This window comes from Colletes latitarsis, chromosome 12 (genome assembly GCF_051014445.1).
Source record: "Colletes latitarsis isolate SP2378_abdomen chromosome 12, iyColLati1, whole genome shotgun sequence".
Lineage (NCBI taxonomy): Eukaryota > Metazoa > Arthropoda > Insecta > Hymenoptera > Colletidae > Colletes > Colletes latitarsis.
This window is the reverse complement of record NC_135145.1, coordinates 23,785,281-23,799,090: the sequence shown is the minus strand read 5'-3', so window position 1 is coordinate 23,799,090 and position 13,810 is coordinate 23,785,281. Positions and strand designations below refer to the sequence as shown.

At 43.7% G+C, this 13,810-nt stretch overlaps 1 protein-coding gene across 17 annotated transcripts in view; it reads left to right on the top strand.

The window, feature by feature from the left end:
* LOC143348927 (uncharacterized) overlaps positions 1–13,810 on the top strand; it is a 48,682-nt gene that overhangs the window by 21,033 nt on the left and 13,839 nt on the right. For 12 of the 17 annotated variants that reach the window (XM_076779678.1, XM_076779670.1, XM_076779669.1 and 9 more), the window contains 2 exons: positions 4,248–4,353; positions 6,319–6,378. In XM_076779678.1, coding sequence (XP_076635793.1) covers positions 4,248–4,353; positions 6,319–6,378 — 166 coding nt within the window. The remainder of the gene's footprint in view (positions 1–4,247; positions 4,354–6,318; positions 6,379–13,810) is intronic. The other 5 variants (XM_076779687.1, XM_076779677.1, XM_076779672.1 and 2 more) reach the window with 3 other exon arrangements.

Below are 13,810 nucleotides of genomic sequence, written 5' to 3'. Positions count from 1 at the left end.
CACCGTTATCTGCTTTCATCGAAATAATTGCGCGAACGTGGAAGCGAGAGGTCTCGACCTTTGATTTCTGTTTCCCCCGCGTCGGGTTGCTTTTTCCATTTTTTCCCCTTTTTTGGCCACCCATTAACGTTACCACGCTTTCAACGAGTTCGCCAGGCTTGTTAGTCTTCGACCACTGCTCTCGTGCTATCGATACTTTCCAGGAAACTGTGTATTTCCAAGCAGCGTGGCAGAAAGATCTCGTTTCGGATGGGCTCGGTTTCTTTGCCGATACTTTCGCGATATACGTCCAACTTTTATGATTACTTACAACCAGCGTCGCTTCGATAGAACACGATTTTATTTATGTACGCGTTCCACGGAAAAGACGTTAAATTTACCTGACATTTCTATCGATAAACGTTTTTAAAACTACTCCAATAATTTACATTCTAGACTAACAGGATAGTGCACGCATAAATCGATATAATCTCCTCTGTACACATTAGTCGATACGATCGATTTGTTTCGAGTAGCGCGCCACGACTAACCGATTCATGCTTACCGATCGTATCGACTACTATAGTATTACAATCTGTTTGCTTGCATCCCGTAGCAAGTGTTTGACGTACTCTGTGCATATCAGGGGGTATAACGAAAACAAGAAAACTAGTATTGTGACCAGTTCGAGTCGAAAAGGCAGAAACATCGTGGGTGTTTGAACGCCAGAAGTTGAGAGCTGTGGGACGAGTTCTGGTATAGTTTTCGCACGCTAGAGCACCCGGGCTCTTTCAGTGTCGCGGACGCTTTTAAGCGTTCGTTCGAACAGTGCACAGGGTCCTCGAATCTTAGCATCGAAAGAGCCTAAGGGCCTGTACACAATGTGCGTTGCACGCTAACTGGATCCCAGCTCCCGTAACGAGTGGTAAAAAACACATCTGTCGTTTTGTGCCCTCGAGGGTATCGCTTTGTGCATCGCTCGAGTGGGCCTTAAGCACTTCGCTATAATCCTTCCGCCAAGCACGCTTACTCCATACAAGATGAATCGCTTGTATTACGAGCTATTTTCTCAAGAACTAATTATTTAACAATCTTTCTAGGCGTCTTAAACTTGGCCCACTTGCGAAATTATTCACGATCCTCGATTACTGATGTTGTGGCGATTTAAAGAAGTTGTAGATTTCAAGATGGCTGCACTGACGAGTCGTAAAGAAGTTGTAGATTTAAAGGTGGCGGTCACTGATGAGTACTCTTCATTTTGTAGTATTCCTACAAAATTAACATTATTAAAAAATGTACAAGTATTAAGATTTACTTACGTTTTGAAGAAATTGTAGATTTAAAGGTGGCGGTCACTAACGAGTTTTGTAGAAGTTGTAGATTTGAAGATGGCGGTCACTGATGAGTACTCTTCATTTTGTAGTATCCCTAAAAAATTAACATTATTAACAAATGTGCAAGTATTAAAGTTTATTTACGTTTCAAAGAAGTTGTAGATTCAAATATGGCGGTCACTGACGAGTACTCGTTACTTCAGAGTATTCCTAACACCATTATTAAAGAATTGCACAGCTATTAAGGTTCCATTTATGGCGAGTGTTTTAAAGATGGTGGTGACTAGCGATCACCATGGTAGTCGACTCGTTAAGGATTGTTTTACTCGATTTAAGTGAACGACGACCGCGAGGATCGGGCGAGAAATTGACCAAATGGTAATTGAAGTGGTATCAGCGGCGTATCGTTTGAACGAAAATATCGAAGTGTTCGCGACGGTGTGGGCGCGGCGACACATGAAAAGGTTAACGGTGCCCCACATCGCCATTAATAAATGAACGTATGAAAATCGATAGACCGGCCGTCGTAGATACGGGAGTTCGCGGCACAAGTTGTAGGTGCTGGTTTCTTGGTCTACGGTCGGCCTGTTGTATTTTTAAATCGTGCCTGTTCGTTTTCGATCGCCCACATTAATGATTTTTCCAAATTAATAATTTAAACACGAAAAAAGAGTCCATTCTCAAACGAAACTCAAGGAAACCGTCGCTTTAAACTACTTTAACGTACGAACTAAGATTTCTACTGCACCCATTTTAAAAATCATATGAAATTATTCAAGTATTTGAGGGAACAGAATTTTTCTCTTAAACAGCGACAGAGAAAAGGTAATCTTCTTTATGAAAAGCCTCGAAACGAATAAATAAAAAGCTCGAACGCAACGGGGAATCCCGAACGTCCCCGATATTATAAAACGAGGCTTTTCTTTTTTTTTCTTCTTTATTTCTGTTTTCCACTGGGGGGATCCAATTGAGAAGATTAAAAAATATACAGCTTCGACGTCGGCAGTATCGCGGCTCAAATTACAATAATTATTCGCAGCTCGAAAGACATATGAGCCTAAAGCTTTTGCAAATGGATTATGGAGAAGCCCCAAGCATCGACCTGTCTGTCTATCTATCGAAACCTTGCAGCATGTTTTAATTGGTACAATGAACGCCGGATACAACGTTCAATATGTTTCACCGGGAGCGTCTGTTTAAACAAATAATTACGTTACCAGCGTCATTTATTATTTATTAATGTACCTCTTCCTAAACAAAAAAAGTAATAAATTGAAAAACGACTGTGATATCGAAACGCGTTATTAAATATACCTCGACGCAATGGCGTTCGTGGCCAATTAGAAAATTTCTCATTAAAATTGTCGATGAGGTATTGCTTTATAAGGTACTGCATTAATGTGTGCACGTTTATTCCGTCGTTCTTGATATTTGATTTGTCCAAGTTGCCCAGAAAACACGCTCCTCCAATTATTTCGAGCAGCGCAATTACACTTGTCGAGTATAAAATGAACGGGAACGTACGAAGGCCGTTCCCGTACAAACCCGGTTCGAAAGAACAACGAACAAACCATTGTCGTCATTTTTCTTTGTCCCTCTTGTCGAAAAGAAATGAAAACACTCCGAAAAGAGTACACACGCGTCGAGATTGTTTCACCCCGGGGCGGAATCGCGTTGTCCCGTCTGCGTTTCTGCCCCGAGTCCGACTCTATCTGGGTTAAGTAACTAAATCAATCAACTCTGAGAAAACAGGACAACGCAATTAGCGATGCCGCGCGTATCCGACAGATTCGTAAAAAAGAAAAAAAAAAGAAGAAAATCACTAAAAAGACAAACGTCGATTTCTCGATCGCTGAAAAGCTAAGGATCTCGTCTCAGGCCTGGAGAAAAACGTTTTTCCCTTCGCTGTGGACAAGTTTGGACATGTTTGGATATGTTTGGACAAGTTTGGACAAGTTTAAACAAGTATGAACGAGTTCGTACGAGCTTGTATGAGTATGTAGTAGAGGAAACAAGCTGTTTTTACGACTTGCTAGCTCTGAAGGGTCTGTGCCCCGTCCTGTGAAGCCGGAAAAACGTTTTTCCTTTCGTTCTACGTCTCCGAGGAGACTAATAGGAGATTCGCGCGGCTAAGACGCGCCATTTAGTCCCGTTTTATTGGCACCTTCGCGAAGCCAACGTTATTTCTCTATTGTGCGGACGACGTGCATTCACCGAGCCGGATCGATCGTCCGTTGAAACAGTTTTGAAAAAAGAGGGAAAGAAAAGGAATCTCTGGTCGTTCCGTGGGCCGATGTGCAACGTCATTGTGCTCGATTGTACGTGGGACTGGCTGACAATGCCGGCGAGTCCCGTGTTTTATGCGATGCGTTCGAACGAAGCGTTCTTGTCACCCGCAGATGCGATTTTTTTTTTTATCCTCCCCGTTTAAAGTGTACGTTTCAGACGACGGCGTTCATTTTCATCGTATTTAGATTTTATTGTGGATTCGGGGCGCCCGTGTATTGTTCCCGCGGTCCCTTTTGATATTGTTAACGAATTGGAAACTGACGTTGCATCGAAACCTTCTGCTCGATTACCTCGAGACGGGCTTGCAAGTTACGAAAGTCCCCTGTGTTTATAATTCGATTGAAACAATGATAGCTTTACTGATACCTTCACAGAATCATTTCTCTCGCGATCTATTTTGATATTGTTACGAGTTCTCTATTTGGAGGCCCTGCCTAAGAAGACGGAATATTGAGTAGTTGATCGAGGAGTGAATATATGAGAACGAAGGGTCAGTCAAACGCTTGTGAGAAAGACAAAAGCGTGGCTCTCTGGTAGCGATTATTGTGTTTGTTGGGTACTTTGAAAGAACTATTTAGCAATTTATATTTTATAATTGTTGCTAGATGTTTTGTGCTGATTTGTTGCGTTAATTTTTTATTGCAGCAGCTCCATTCAGAGTATAGGAGCACGTACACATGGCACGAATACACTGGACCGCACCAGGAGCATACGGTCGTCCGTCGAGCGCCGCAACCACCGCCGACGTCGAGTAAGTTAACCCCTATTTGTTGTTAAAATATTTTTCATATACTGCATACAGGTTGTCCCACGCGACTGGATCGAGCTGTATCGTTCCTACGGTTCGGTATAGCAAACGTACACGGGATAAAAGCAAATAGATTCGATACCTCCAACGTCCACAACACTATTATACGTATACAATGCTCACAAATGTAAACACACCATCACACTTTGTTATAAATTCACGCACTTTTCAGTCCATTATTCTCTGACCTACGATTTCTTACCAGATTGTAATTTGAAAATGTATTTACAAATTGTTGGAATACTTTCGCGTGTCTAGATGTATAGAGTAATAGTTGGAGGCCTTCGAAACCATTTAACTTTGCCTCGGCCAGTCTTTGCTATTTAAAACCGTCGGAACGACTCGGTGTGACCCAATTGTATGGGACACTCCGTATAATTTCTTCTTCTCACGATCTAGCGAAATCAGTTTCTTGATCAGATAGTCTCATTAGCTATATCGTCGCATAGTTGGCTCGGTACCGATGTCTGAGCAAACAGTAAACTGAATGTCGAACCTTTCGGGACCGAGATTTTGCTCAGCTATTCGTACCATGCTGGTTAAAAGTTAATTGTCTTCACAAATTCGTTGGAATCATGTTATCCAGCCGCGAGCGTGAAAAAAAAAAAATAGCCGCGCGCAGCCACCCGGCAAAATATGCAAATTCCTTGGAAATTCATCGTCGCCTAAGCGTGATAATCACCCAGGAATGATATAAAATTTAGCGAGATTCTCACTCGCGTAAGTACATCCGGGCACCGGCGTTTCCGTTCTCGCGTGCACACAACTCTCGCGTCGCGTAATTAAGAAAATCGACGCGTCCACTAGTTAACGAATTGCGTGGCGAAACGTGCAACTTTATAAATTGAAAACCCGTGTCGTTATCGTTGATATTTCGAATCGTGACTTTCCATTCTGCACGTTTCCGCCAGGCAAACCCCGGTAAACAAATTCACGCTCGTCAATGATTCGCATTTTATCGACTATTTTTATCATTTTCGTTTTCTTTTCATATTTTGTCTCCCTTTTTAGTATTTGTAAAGGTGTTTAGTGACTTTTCTTTGATCGTGCTGCCACTCGTATGTATACTTATATATATCGTATCGATATATCGCACATGCTCTGTCGTCACGTTTCACCCAACGGGTTCACAACCACGCCATGTCTCACCCTCGTGACTCGTTTACGTGCCATAAGTATGTATAATATTTTGTCTCACTACGTCTATATTATACTCCAACTATACACGTACCTATACGCAGGCTCGCCATAAGATATTGTCGCGATCTCGACACGCGTCGATTACAAATGACAAGACTGTGACGCCATATTGGGAGACGCCATGTTGGAAGCAAGGCGCCATATTGGAAACAGAAACTTCGCGAAGCAATTTGAATCCACAAGGATTTGTAAATTTTTGTGGGAAAGAGAACTTGGATTTTCCAAAATAGCGCCACAAAATCGTATTATTACATCACTTAAAATAGTTTCTAACAATTTCTCTGGCTTGTCCTGCGTATACACTCGTTGGATCGTCTCGATGTTGTGAAGTATCACGTTTTTCTTACTCCTTTCTTCAATTGTTTTTTTTTTATTATCCGATGCCTGCGTGACCAAAAGAGTAGATCGCCTAGAATTCAGCGACACAGACCCCGGAATGTTCGCCTTATTTTTCTCCCGGTTGAAAATAATTAGCCCCGTTCGAATTTATCGGGTATCGATGCTCCGGTAAAGCATTCGCAAAACGATTCACGGTTCGATTTGGCAACGAGTCCGCCCGTCGACGATGGACGTCAGTTTTGGGAGCAGCATCGAAAATCGAAACAAAAATAGACGAATCGTAGCGTCGAACGAAGGGAGAGATAAAATAAAAAATAAGGAAAAATAGAAAAAAGACCACACGGTGCCAGCTGCGAATTTTGATTGCAGCGACGCAAGCGAGCGCGAAGCTACAATCGGCCAAGTCGACCGAGGATGAGAACAACGAAGGTAAGACGAACGATCGGAGCTACGCAAACATCTCTAGATTATTACGGTTTATTTCGCTCGTTTTTTAGCCCCTTATTCACACGCCCCTCGGGGGAATTTCCGCTGGCCTTGCTCCATTTTACTTTTTTCTCCCCTGCTCGCCCCCTTTTTTCCGTTTCGCGAGCAACCCTTTTCCGTAAAACTTTCGCTTTCGGAGATCCTCGCGAGGCTCCGGAGCGATCTTGGCGATCCGTCGATCCCTCGACGCCGTGAATTTCGCATGCTTGCTTCCTGGTGCATCGATCATGCGTTTGCGGGCTTGGTTCGCGCTGACGCTTCGAGTATTGACGTATTCTAGACGTGTTCTGTTCGAGTCAAAATATCGACAACTTTTATCAACGGGCAGAGGAGATGATTGATCGATCCTGAACGGGTTTGCAAACTCTACCGAATTTATTTCGTCGCCAAAAGTGCAACAGTTTTTTATTATTTTAGAATGGAAAACTTCTTACAGCGCGAACCAGGTCTAAATGTTTTCATCCCCCCGACGTGCTTTCCATAAATTCAGCGTCGAAATGCAACCCATTAGGCTGTGTTTAGGTTCCATGTAAATACGAACTTTTGAGCAATCGAAGGTATCTGACGCACAGAGAGAGAAAAAACGCGACGATCGAAGGTGCATCTCCAAACAACGTCTTTGTTTCAAACGCTTCCGCATTTCTTTGCACGAAATTCTACAGAGCGCTCACACGCCTACGCATCATTGAATTCCACGAATCGGTTTGGAAAACTGGAGCAACGACAGTTTCTAATTTTCCGTTAATTTATTTACCTCGAGTTGTTATTTTCCATCCGATTTGAACCGATTACGGGATCGCGGTGAAACTTTGGAACGAGTCCAATTACCTGGCCGCGAAAAGAAGACTGTTAATTACGTAATTATCATTTTGCTCGTCGAGCAAGTGGCTGCTTCTCGGTTTTTAGCGTCGATTCCCGTCGATAGAGCAAGTAGTTTCGCATTTCAGCCTTTCTCATCGTTCGAAAAATGTGCATCTCGCCGCCTGCACGAAAATATTTTTCACGGCTGCTTGGGCTGTGTCTCTGTGCATACGGCTCTTTCAAACGAGACGCTCTCGACGACTACTGACGGCCCTTTAAGCCCAGTCGAGCAAGTTCGAAACGAAAAGAATAAATAGGTCTCGAAATTTACCAAACGTAACTTTCAACCCTTTGCACCTGACAAAAAAAAATATTAAAACGGTAGAAAAATAAATTTAAAATATATATTGATATATTATAGAGTAATTAAAACTTCCCCATTTATTCTTTTGGACGACCTTTGAAATACTCTGACTACTTAAAAAGTACCCTCATAAAGGGCGTTGGCTTCTGTAGGCAAACGATCATTCTCTTTGCAATCAAAAACTATTATTCTTTTGTTTATTTATTTAAATCATACATACATACGTCTAACATCCTCTCGAATAATTTGTAAATTATGCGTTGTACGAAAAATGACATAATACAGAAATTTCCATTGCTTTTCTGAGCCTTTAATATCCTATTAACCACAGTTTTCCATACAACGCATATTTTATATTCAAGGACAGCATGTTAGGTGTTTTTTATCTATTCGATTACGCTGCTAAAAAAATTGCATCGCCTGAATTATTCTGAAAAGTCGTCGGATATTCAAAATTTTATATCTTCGTTAAAATTTATCCCAAAACTGTTGCGACAGAGATTAAATTGAAGATACTCTTAATTGCTCGCCCCTTCAGCCAACTTCATTCGAGTCTAAGGTGCGATCCTGGCTCGAGAATTTTCACAAATTTCAAGAAAAGACGAATCTTAAAGCCCCTTTGACGTGTGACAAGTTCACCTTAGCGTGCAATAATTTATCCTCGACCCTGACGTTTAGTGTCGCGATCCTTCAAAACAAACGAAACAGCACGAAGGATTTATAACCTGGAACCTTTAAAAAGCGTTCGCCTTTCTCGGTTTTACGTCCACGGTTTCACATCGTCCAACATTTCTCGAGCATTGTCAAACCTTACGAAACAAGAAACACAACTGTTTTTCATTTACGGAAAGAAAACTATTCGATATTCTCCGTAGCCTACGAGGAGAACGCGTTTCCACGCATGCTTGTACAATTTAAAGTCGATTGCTGCATTACTTCGAGATATTCGGGTCACCGGCTCGAAAAATGCTGTTTTGAGTAAAACAGCTTTAAAGTTTCAAGCACGGTCCTTGAAAGGGCCTGCGTGGATCGCGATTTTTCGAACTTTGACTTGAAACTCGAGAGAACTGTTTGAAAGTTTCGGAAAAATGTACAGAAAAAATGGATTAATTATATTTTGTTCCCTTTAACCTCGACAAACTATTATAATCAAAATCAAATAGCGTCATATTGTATAGACCTATCGAATATCGAAGTATCGAAGCATCGAGTAGTAATGAACGCACAGGTAGAAGGGTTGTTTAATTGAATTACTGTAATAACAGTTTTGGATAAATTTTAACGAAGATACGGGACAGTAAAGTCTGACCACTTTTCAGAGAACGATGCAGTACATTTGTTTCGGTAGCGTGGCTTCAGTATCTCGAGCTTAATCGCAGTGAAAAGTCTGGTGTCTCGCCTGAAAGAGCGTTAAAGGTGCACCTCCCCTTGGACTTCAGGCCGATTGTAGCGATTAATCGTTGCAATTAGACCGCAGCAATTAATATCGCAGCGATTCTCGATCGTTCCCCGCCCTGCCCCCTCGCGTACGTCGAAAAGTCTCGATCGTCAAATTGCGACGATTAATCGTCCCTGCGATCGGGCGAGACAATCACCAGAGACAATTAATCTCGTGTTGCGCACGGGAGACCAGGTGCCAGTGTAATCGTGTCGCCCGGATAATGAGCGACGAATTTAATTAACGTCGCGGCATACGAGAACACGTTAGATGGATTCGGTGAAAATTGGCCCCCGCAAGGAGAACGACAACGATTAAAGATAATTTTCCTTTATTCCTTTTAACCAGGGCTATTTATATTCGTCGCGAACGTTCGCGGAAACGTTTAAACGTCCCCTTTTATTTGTCTCGCGAGGATGGACCATCGATTGTCCCTCGCGGACGACGTAAAACTTTTATCGCGCGGATATTCCGTAATTTTCGCGGAGCAAGAAACCCGAGTGTTTCGGAAGACTCGCGAAGCGACCCACTTTTTCGGTAACGATCACACTTTGTTCCCACTGAAAATCATTCCCCCGTCTGACCTGTTTTCCCACCGGCCAGATGACTAACCAATGTTTCCCGACGTGCGTGCTCCACATTGCAACGAATCTCTACAATCGTTCTTCGACGCGAACTTCCCAGCTATTTTAAAACTAGGATCGATTCGCAAGGAAACCTTCGGGGGAAACTCGTCAACTGCCAATTTTTCCACATAAATCACCCCTCCTAGAATTACTCGAAAATTTAACACGGAATGTGAACCTTTTTGCAATCGAAAACACCCCATACGAGACTAACGTGGCACTTGACTCTGCAAAGAATCGATGTGTAAGTACAGGTGGACGTTTAAATATTTTTTCTAGGTTCTCCCTAGGTTTCGCTAACCTCGCGACACTTTCGTGCAGGTGTCCTCAATTGCTATTGACTCGATTCGATCAACCTGATGAATCGTTCCGGCGATTCGTTATCGCTGTTTGAACATAACAAACCGCGCGTAATCATACGTTCCTCCCCCGTATTTGTACTCGTTCCAACGTGTTTGGTCCACACGCGATCCGAATTGTAAAACCGATTAACGCCGTCGTTCCTTAACGCCCGACGATACTTTCGATCGTTTAATCGATCTCGAACGTACATCTCGAACGAGGAGTCGCGACGAAAGATAATCGAAGACGGTTCGAGAAAGATCGTTTGTCTCGATTACTCGAATCGAGGTAGATCCTGCGTTCGATTAGTCTCGATTAGACTCGAGCGTATCGAATCAGATAGGGTTAGGAAAAGCAGGAGACAAAGTGGAACCACCTAGTTCGGTGTCTTCGCTCGGAAAAGCACTACAATTTGTCCTAGATTCTAGAATCCACGTTGCATTGTCTGATTCTATTTCTCTAGGCGCATTTGTTTCGTAAAATAACTTTTCGTAAACATTTGTATCTCGATGTGACCAATTTTACGTGACTCTGGGGAATTCCCCTGTATTTTTTTTTGTTTTCTTTGTCTACCATCGCGAAACTTTTACTTTCGACGATCTCGAAGCATTCAGAGCGGCGAGCGCGAGTTATTCCATTGGTAGAAATGAAAACGTTGGAGATAATTGATTCATAGCCAGCGAGTCGAGTGACGCTTGGAAATCGAGAAAGGAGAGACAGAGAGGAGACTTATCAGTTTCATTCACGGCGTCTATTGATACACGCGGAAATCCTCCTCACAGTTTTCTGGGCTAAACTACAACTTCGCGACGCGGCTGACCGAGAAAAGACCAACGAGCAACGTGTACTGGCTGTTCCAACAGAAACTGACCGCGTCGATACAAAGTCACGCAAATTGTACACCGTCGTAAGCCTTTGCCTACGGATTTTCCAACTAAAATTTGACGAAACTAAATCGATGATATTTCGATAAATGCTTCAGAGAAATTAAAAGAACTTGAGTAGATATGGTGCTGTTTTTAGTTTGACACCCCGTATTACTGGACCGCGTCACAAATGGAATTCCAATTAAAAGAAAATGGCGAAGTTTTCAGCGTCGACCCTTTCGTTCCACCTCGATAAACCGAAAAAAAGCGTGGAAACGTGCCTGTCGCGCTATTACTTTCTATCCTTCGATCCTATAGACATTCGTTTCTGCCATTGGTTCTCGCTTTGGCGCGCGATCGATCGCTCCGAGTGTATTTCTTTTCAGATTGCATCAATCTTCCATGCACCTTCGCTCGTCCAGTCTCAAACAGTTAGTAACTTGCACGTTGCACGACATTTATGACCGTCCACGGGGAACCTCGAGAGGGTTGAAACCGGGTTAAAAATAGGGAACGAATCGCATGTGTTTGCAAAGAATGCAACCCCTTGGCCAACGAATTACCACCACTTCAAACTTTCAAACCTTCGTGTATGTATGTATGTTTCCTTCGGAATTCATTTCAGGGACATTTAAGGCGATCAAGCTAGACGTTTCACCCTGTTTGCACAAGTTTGTACAAGTATATGGTAGGGGAAACGAACAGTTTTTACGACTTCCTGGTATTGTTTGGCGCCCATAGTTCTATCACCAAAGTGGTGCTGGTCCTCCATTCGCAATAGAGAGCCACATCGTTACTGGTTTGCGGATGTTTCGCAGATTGCACGGCGCAATCTTAATGGAATCGCTCCGAGTGGCCTTCTCCTAACAAATTGAGCCCTTTCCGTAACTGTCTGCAGGTTTTGCACCCGAAATTAACCCTCTTGCGCCGTAAATTAACTCTATTGCTGGGCGTACACCTTCTCACGGATCAGATTCAGAGATTTCTGAGGGGAATCCCTCTTCCAAACTGTGCAAATTGTGTACACGTTCGATAATTTGGATGTTTCCTATGGATCGTGCGTCGTAGTTTGTTGCATGTGGTCCTAACTCGATGGCCAGGGACTGTACATTCGCATTGCACGGCATTTTCCGTATTAGTTGTCCCCCGATCGTTTTGGAGGAACGAGAACGGTAGAACCGGTTGACGATATGCATCTCTTCATGCACGATCTAATAATTCAGGCCCCCGTAAAACGAAGCATTCCCTTACGGGCGGTTGAACAGAGAGCCTCGATTTCCATTCAGCTACGCAACTGGAGCACAAAGCCGGGATCCATCCGATGCGATTACCTTTGAGCGAGATGCGCCGCGAGAGTCGTCGTTATCTGCTTTTTTACTTCTTTTTGCCCCGCCAATGATTTCTTAAAGCGGACCTTCCGAAAGGGACGATCGATTTTTCGTCCCGCGGAACGGAAAACGAGGCTGGTGTGGGTATCGATTGATCGTTTCGTCGGTGGAATTTCGTCGCGGGGAGACAGTTAAAATTGCGGCGGGGTACCGATAGAACGCGAGACTGGAGCCGCGAATCGAGACTCCGAGCAATAAAACCGAGATGCCGGAGGATCGTCGGGGCTCGTTCGATCGGAAAAAGAGACGTAACGTTGATTTCATTGACAACGAGTGGGGATATTGGAACGAAGCCATTAAAACAATATCGAACTCGAATTATATTTCACGCTTATTTTTAGGAGAATTTTGCCATCCTTGAATTGACCTGCTTATCATTTATCACACGCTTGTGCAAACGAGTCAACATTCCAAGGACGAAATCTCTGCCAACGAGAGGACTTGCGATAATTACCAAAAAATATACACAAGATCAGTAAGTTCTTGTACCGAGGGGGGGCTCAAAACCACGCAAATACAAATTTCTTTACAGGATTTCTTAAAATTCTAAAAGGTACCTTTAAAGAAATGTTGTGGACTTTTCCCGAGCGTAGAGCCCCCCCGAAAGAGTCGCCATTTTGTTTCTTGAGCAAACGTCCCCGGGGAGACGGTGCATTAAAATTGCAAAGACGGTTATATAACCGAGTCAATATTCCACGCACCGTGACACACACACACACACGTACACATGACTGTATTCGCGCACACACGCTGCTGGCGCACGCAGACACGCGTCTACCGACGCTTGGCGTCGCATCGATCTTTCCTCGTGTGCATTGTCGCCTCTGGCGTCGTCCAGCAAGAATAGCCGCGTTCTAAAAGCGTAGCTGTCGCGCGCGGATCGGACGCGAGGCCCGACCGGAAATAACGGAATGCGCGCTGGACGTTCCGGTAGCCATTTCGCGCGGAAGTCCTCGCGAAAGGCGACAGGAAGCTACGAGGACGAGCGTACCGTACAACGCCCGCGAGCTTTTCAGACAACTTGACCTCCTCGTCGTTCAACTTCACCCCGCTCAACGATATACCGTTCGAATCCGATTTCCGTTGACCTTAATTCACAGTGCAAAGCGTAAGGGCTCTCGCAGACCGCTCCCTGGCATGCCACGAGAAAAATAACTGTTTCGAAACTTCACACACGGTATTTCAAATCACCAGAATTTAAAAGAAACTAAATTTTCTTCTCCAAGTACGGTCAGCGTCTCATAATCGATATTACAGTTGCCGGTTGTGCAATAAAGTAATAGTAAATTAAAGAAAACTTCGCCATTGAAGAAACTGTGGGCGCCATCGCGAGCACCACCTGGCAGAAGGACCTTTCGCGACTCGAGTCCCATTATTTTACTCCAGAAAGCGAACGTTTATCCGCGAGACCACGACCCTCTCGAGACGCTTGTCGCTTTGTCGTTTTAATCGTATTTCAGAGATCTTGCGTTCGAGCGAAAAGAGACCACTTCCGGTTGCAGGTACCCCAGGCGTATAGCGTGCAAATAATACCTGAGTACGGTTTGTAA